This window comes from Vipera ursinii, assembly GCF_947247035.1.
Source record: "Vipera ursinii genome assembly, chromosome: 4".
NCBI classification, from domain to species: Eukaryota; Metazoa; Chordata; class Lepidosauria; order Squamata; family Viperidae; genus Vipera; species Vipera ursinii.
Window position 1 is genome coordinate 61,711,369 of NC_139514.1, and position 7,389 is coordinate 61,718,757.

Genomic DNA, 7,389 nt, shown 5'->3' on the forward strand with positions numbered 1-7,389 from the left:
GGTGATTTTTAAATGAACACTTAGGTGCTGCTAGGCTGTGCAAAGTCTGAAGGACTTGTAACATTGCTGAAGTATGTACAACCCTACTGGTCATCTATAAGTAGTGCAAAAACTCTTAAACTGCTGTTCCAATTGAGCTGCTTCTATTTTCTTTTCAGATTGCACAATTTTATCTGTTAGTAAGCGATAAAGGTTGAAAATTTAATTAAGTTTCTTAATTGCTCCCTTTTCAAATCCTTTGGAGCCTGCTCTAATTAAAAATACGAGGTGCAGTTTCTTCTCATTGTGCAGAAAGTCACACATAAGTTTAATGCAAGCCTCCAAATAATGCATGAAATGTATACACAAATCGTTAAGATACTTCTTCAAACATTTTAAACACACCTGCCAATCATTTTCATTCAAGTGTAGTGATCAAAAGATTTCTTCCTGTTTTTTAGAACATAGTATTGGAAAAGGTGAAAATGAAATAGTCACAATTACATTAATAAATAATAATAATGTAATAAATGTAATATAAAGTTATTGAATTATGTAATTGTACAGCAAAAACCTGCAGATGATTGTAAATAAATATCCTTATTCTACTTATTTATTTCATAAACATTATTAAGAATGACTTAAGGATTTTATGTGTGGAGAGCGGAGCGGACAAGTGGGGCAGCCCAAGAACTGGGCAGTGCAAGTCTCTCGTGCCACCTTCCTCCACCAGCCAGACAACAATCTAGCAGGTTGAGGGAGGCGCCAGGGGAGGCTTACACTGCCCAGTCATGACATAAGCCACAGGAGAGCTGGTGGAGGCAACTGCCGCTGGGCAGGTGATCTGTGGGGTGAAACAGGGTGGCTGGGACTGAAGAAAGCCCCTCCAGCAGCGGAAGCGGCTGTTGCACAGCAGAGAAGCCTTTCACCATCACTCCCCCCATGACTCTGAAATGGCAGAGGGGGACCAACTCAGTTATTCTGTTATTTTTTTCTGTTCATAATTGCCTCCACTTTTAAAAAGCCCCAGTTCCAGCTAAAGAAAAGCAGCCCTAAAGCATAATACTGCCACCACCATTCTTCCCTGTGAGTTCAGTGTACTATCGTGATGTACAGTGTTTTTGCGCCAAACATTGTGGAATTATGTTCCAAATGTTCGGCCTTGGTCTCATCAGACCATATCATAATTTCCCAGATGCTTTTTTCGGACTTGATGTAGGTTTTTCAAAATGTAACCAGGATTAATGTTTTTCTTTGCAAGAAAAACATCCATCTTGCCATCCTACCCCACAGTCCAAACATATGAAGAACACAGGAGATTGTTGTCACATGTAATAATAATCAATACTTGCCAGAACTACCTGCAGCTCCTTTAATGTTGCTGTTTTTGGCAATCTCTCAGACCAGTTTTTTATTATTTTTTCATCAATTTTGGAAGGACATCCAATTATTGGTAATGTCACTGTTGTGCCATGTTTTCTTCATTGTTGATGACTGTCTTCACTGTGTTCCATGGTATATCCAATGACTGGGAAAAAATTTATACCCTTCTCCTTACTGATATTCTCCAACAATGAGATCCCTTTGCTGCTTTATAAGCTCTTTACAGACCATAGCTTGTAAGAAACAACTGAATAAATGTCAGAAAAATCCTACCAGAACACCTGATCTTTATATAGGCTTGACCAGTATCACTTTAATTAATGGCAGATGTGTAATGACTACTATTTAACATCAATTTGGATGTGATTGGTCAGTTCTGGAAAATAGCCACATCACTACTTATAGCAGGGTGTGAACATTTATGCAACCACTTTATTGTAAGTTTTTTATTGTTATTTTCCCCCTAAAAGATCTCAGTTTTTTCAGTTGAATTATACATCTTATATGTTATATTAAATGTGGAAAAAATCTGAAGTGATTTATCTTGGTCTGATTTTCTTTACATCTCAAAAATCTGGCATTTTAATAGGGGTGTGTAGATTCTCTATAGCCATTGTAACTTAGTGATTCCTGTGTACCTTGGATTAATTCCCATTCAGAGGTAGACTGGTCTGAAAATCAGGAATATAGGGGCTTCAGAAATGCACATTGAATATGCATGTGATTTAACAAAATACATATCCAAGCACAATTTTATGCTTGAAAGTAATGTGGTAGCTTGGCCATTTTCTTGCAGGTGATCACTCATTGCATTCTGGAATTTTTCCTAATTTGCTTTATATCCCCATTTCTTCTACCAGCATTAATGTAATAGTTTATTGTATCTTGGTATATATTTTGTAATTCAAATAGGAAACTAGCTCTCTGTGATATGACTCACCCATTGAATGAAATTTTGCAATTGTCTTCCTTCAGTTAGCAAAAATAACTTAAAGGTTAGCATAAATATATATATGGTTTAAATCTTCAGTTTGGTTCCAATAAAGATCTTCTCTGAGACTCTACTCACGTTTATCAGCATTTAAATCTTCCTCTATTAATTAATTACAATTGATCCAGTTAGGTGTTATGCTATTAATTACAATTGATCCAGTTGATCAATTGATACAATTGATCCAGTTAGGTGTTACGGATATTGATTAATCTACAAATACTTTTACAATAAAGCCTGTACATTCTCATGCACATTTAACTTGGAATGTTCATGCATGTAGCTTTGAAATTGTTTTGCAGTGTGCTACTGAAAAGTGCTTTTCAATTTTACTCAAGTATACTACTGATTGTGTTGTGTCAAATAATTCCAAATTATTTGATCCATTCTTTGCATTTTATCTCATTTTTCATAATTTATTGAGGTTCCCTTACTCTTTTCTGTAGAGCGTATTGTATTAACTATATTAATTACGGTCTTTACAGATATTCACAAGACATATCAATTTATGCCTCTCTCTCTTTTTTTACAGGCAACAATGTAGTTAGCCTTTTCCACATGGCAGATGACTTGGGCCGAGCAATGGAAACCTTAGTGACAGTGATGACTGACAACAAATTAGCAGAATAACAAGATCTGTTTTACAACTCCAGGCATAACCTGCATGGTTTTTATAATATTCATATGACAAGGATTAGACTGTAAGAGTTTACATGAAAACAAATCTATATTTTTGTGAAGGATAGTGGTACTATACTGTAGATTTCAGTAGTTTCTTAAGTCTGTTATTGTTTTGTTAACAATGGCAGGTTTTACACATCTATGCAATTGTACAAAACATTATAAAGAAAACTACATGTAAAATCTTGACAGCTAAATAACTTGCCATTTCTTTATATGGAACGCATTTTGGGTTGTTTAAAAAATTTATAGCTGTTATAAAGAAAGATTGTAAACAAAGTGTGCTTTATAAAAATGTTTATATAAATCCCTATAAAAACACAGAAAAAAAATGAGGCAGTGCATTTGTTTAGCATCACTTCAACTTAGTAGTTATACCCAACAGATATTCATGTTCTGTGTTCTTTTCCTTAAAATCAAACAGAATTTCTGCAACACCAGTCAGCCTACATTTCTTCTTGTGTCTGACTAGCTCTTGCTTTAAAATTATTATTTTCCAAAACTTCCAGTTGAGATAGCTTTCCATGTCCTGAGCAAGTCTTACTGGAATTATCCAGCTAGCTGGCAATAATGTGAAGGAGCACATTACATGAGAAATATCAGAGTTTGCAAAAATAAGACAAATTGGACCCATATTCTAAGCTCTTGTTATTTCCTCTGTACTTTGGATCTGAATGTTAAAAGTAAATACAAAATAGAAATTGCCTTATTGAATTATACCAGTGGACCTAGGTGTCCTTATCCTGCCTCTGGCACTGGCCAGCACCTTAATGTTTCAAAGTAAAAATATGATTTGCTTTCATGCCCTGTGATGCCACTTTTTATCAAATATTCTGCATCTGTGTGTGTATTAGGATGAAGACTTGACTACAGATATCAGTCTGTGATCTGCTTTAATCCCGTTAGATTATTCATGCTATTATTTAATATTTCATTTTTATAGAAGTATTGAAAATTGCCTAAATTCTTTAAAACACACAAACAAAACACTAGTTTTTGCCTTGTAATAAATTCTACACCAGTTCCATACCAACAGTAATAACACTGAATAGTGTGGCACAATAGTAAAAACATCAGCTCTATCAGTTGCTTCGAGTAGCCACACTGCTTCATGAGAAGCTGGTTGTCCAAAATGAAATCCAGCAATCTTACTCTACAAGTAATGTCGCACAATTAACAATGACTCAGGAGAGGGATGATAGAAAACAGATGTTAGAAAACAGTCCCTCAGGTTTACTACTATAAAATGTTGAGGTGCTGTTAACAAAAGCTTCACCATTTCCTTTTTTCCCACCAGCCTTTAATTCCATTGTCTAAAGACAGATTTTTTATCATCTAATAAACTTTAATACTTTGCAAAAGTTAAATCTGTTACCTCTTGTATGGTGGTAATTAAAACACAGGAGAAAAGTGTATTTTATTTTTTAATGCTAGTTAACATTCAACATGGGTAGTCATGTTATTTCTACCTCACTTTCGTTTTGTGGTGTTCCTGACAATTATGTAGAGAAGGTATGCATCGTCAACCACTTATCCATTGTGTAAACTGGTGTTCTTTTAATACCAATACATTACAGAACAATTAAAATTTAGTAACTCACAAAGTCCATACATTTTCATTCTTTTTTAAAGACTTTGGGCACAATTCAGTCTAGCATGAGCACAGTGACTTCTCACAAATGAATTAGTCTAGAGTTTTAAAAAGCCCTATTTCCTGCTCTTTCTTTAGCGAGTCTCTCCTGCATCTCCCTGAGACATCAAGCTTCCCCTATCATGCAGAAGTGTTTTCTTCACTTCTGGGGATGCACACTAAGATGAGCATTAAAAGGGCTGTATTATGTCCTACCTACACAAATCCTACTATTTGCAAGGACCGCACTGATGCAATGCTAGACTGAATCATAGGCTTCATTTACGAATGAATATCCTATATATTTCATAGCCTTTGTGTAAGACTTTACAGATCCAGTTATAGGATGGGATTATTTCTTTTATGCCTTTGTATTTAAAGTTCTCTTTTAAAAGATTTAAGACTAATAGAGTGCACAACTATTTTCATCAGGGTTATTTCATTTTTAGACATTAGTTTTGAAGTGAGTCTGTTGAAAATATTTAAGAGTTTAAGAGCTTTATTGCTGCTTTTAAAGAGTTTCTTTGGAACTATTTCATGTTCCTTATATCCATACACTACTAAACTATAAAACATCAGCATAACCGAATATTGTCTGGCATGTTATACCATTTTCATGCAGTACTGATTTATCACTTAGGCATCATTTATTGTGTTCTAACATCAACACTGTAACATTTACTAATTATTTTTATACACTTCAGTTTTACTGCATTTTTCACAACATAATGAATTTCACCAAATATATGCCTTACTTACTGTATTGTATACTGCTTTACTGTGTATATCAATAAAGCACGCAATTATGTTATAAAGTGTGGCATTTTTACTGGTATGGCAGCACTAGATTCTTCTTCTACAGGAGTGTCAGTAGGAATGGAAAAGGAGGGCGAGAAGCTACAGGATTACATCATCTGCAATGTATACTTTTACTTATATTTATTTTAACTTATACTGCTCTTAAGTGGCATTTGAGAGGGAAAGTATTCCAAAGTCATAGAACGATAAACAAAAGTTTCTTTTCTCTTTTATAAGAGAAAATAATCATTTAGTGTACACACAAAACATACAATTACAACTGCATAGAGAGCAGTTGTACATCTGGGCTTCCGTGTAACACCTGCCAGCCACTTCTTAATCAGGTATTCTTCTTAGTCAGAGATTGTATTGTCATTATGAAGACACCACATATACTAAGAAAAAAATGAAGCTGCTTTATAGAGTTGCTGATAAATGCTTTTTCCCCTAAATGTATAATATATAACAGATTACAGGTGAAACTCGAAAAATTAGAATATCGTGCAAAAGTTCATTTATTTCAGTAATGCAACTTAAAAGGGGAAACTAATATATGAGATAGACTCATTACATGCAAAGCAAGATAGTTCAAGCCGTGATTTGTCATAATTGTGATGATTATGGTGTACAGCTCATGAAAACCCCAAATCCACAATCTCAGAAAATTAGAAGATTACATGCAATCAATAAAACAAGGAGTGTACATAGAACAATATCGGACCTCTGAAAAGTGTAAGCATGCATATGTACTCAGTACTTGGTTTGGGCCCCTTTTGCAGCAATTACTGCCTCTATGCGGCATGGCATGGAAGCTATCAGCCTGTGGCACTGCTGAGGTGTTACGGAAGACCAGGATGCTTCAATAGCAGCCTTCAGCTCTTCTGCATTGTTCAGTCTTATGTCTCTCATCCTTCTCTTGGCAATGCCCCATAGATTCTCTATGGGGTTCAGGTCAGGCGGGTTTCCTGGCCAATCAAGCACAGCCATCCCACGGTCATTGAACCAGGTTTTGGTGCTTTTGGCAGTGTGGGCAGGTGCCAGGTCCTGCTGGAAAATGAAGTCAGCATCCCCATAAAGCTCATCTGTGGAAGGAAGCATGAAGTGCTCCAAAATCTCCTGGTAGACGGCTGCATTGACCCTGGACTTAATGATACCACAGTGGACCAACACCAGCAGATGACAAGGTTCCCCAAATCAACATAGACTGTGGAAACTTCACACTGGACTTCAAGCATCTTGCAGTGTGTGCCTCTCCATTCTTCCTCCAGACTCTGGGTCCTTGGTTTCCAAATGAGATGCAAAAGTTGCTCTCATCAGAAAAGAGGACTTTGGACCACTGAGCAATAGACCAGGTCTATTTTTCTTTAGCCCAGGTAAGACGCTTCTGACATTTGTTGTTCAGGAGTGGCTTGACAAGAGGAATACGACATTTGAAGCCCATGTCCAGGATCCGTCTGTGTGTGGTGGCTCTTGATGCACTGACTCCAGCCTCAGTCCACTCCTTCTGAAAGTCCCCAACACTTTTGAATGGCCTTTTCCTGACAATCTTCTCCAGGCTGCAGTCATCCCTGCTGCTTGTGCACCTTTTTCTTCCACACTTTTCCCTTCCACATAACTTTCTATTAATGTGCTTTGATACAGCACTTGGGGAACATCCAACTTCTTTTGCAATTACCTTTTGAGGCTTTCCCTCCTTATGGAGGGTGTCAATGATGGTTTTCTGCACAACTGTCAGGTCAGCAGTCTTCCCCATGATTGTGATTCCTACTGAACCAGACTGAGAAACCATTTAAAGGCTCAGGAACCCTTTGCAGGTGTTATGGCTTAATTAGCTGATTAGAGTGAGACACTTTGAGCCTAGAATATTGCACCTTTTCACAATATTCTAATTTTCTGAGATTGTGGATTTGGGGTTTTCATGAGCTGT

At 36.5% G+C, this 7,389-nt stretch overlaps 1 protein-coding gene across 8 annotated transcripts in view; it reads left to right on the forward strand.

Moving 5' to 3' along the window:
* DMD (dystrophin) overlaps positions 1 to 5,454 on the forward strand; it is a 906,062-nt gene extending 900,608 nt beyond the window's left edge. For all 8 annotated transcript variants that reach the window (XM_083362891.1, XM_083362889.1, XM_083362893.1 and 5 more), the window contains one exon: positions 2,886 to 5,454. In XM_083362891.1, the coding sequence (XP_083219017.1) occupies positions 2,886 to 2,897 (12 nt within the window). In that variant the 3' untranslated portion in view covers positions 2,898 to 5,454. The remainder of the gene's footprint in view (positions 1 to 2,885) is intronic.
* The last annotated feature ends 1,935 nt before the right edge of the window (positions 5,455 to 7,389 follow it).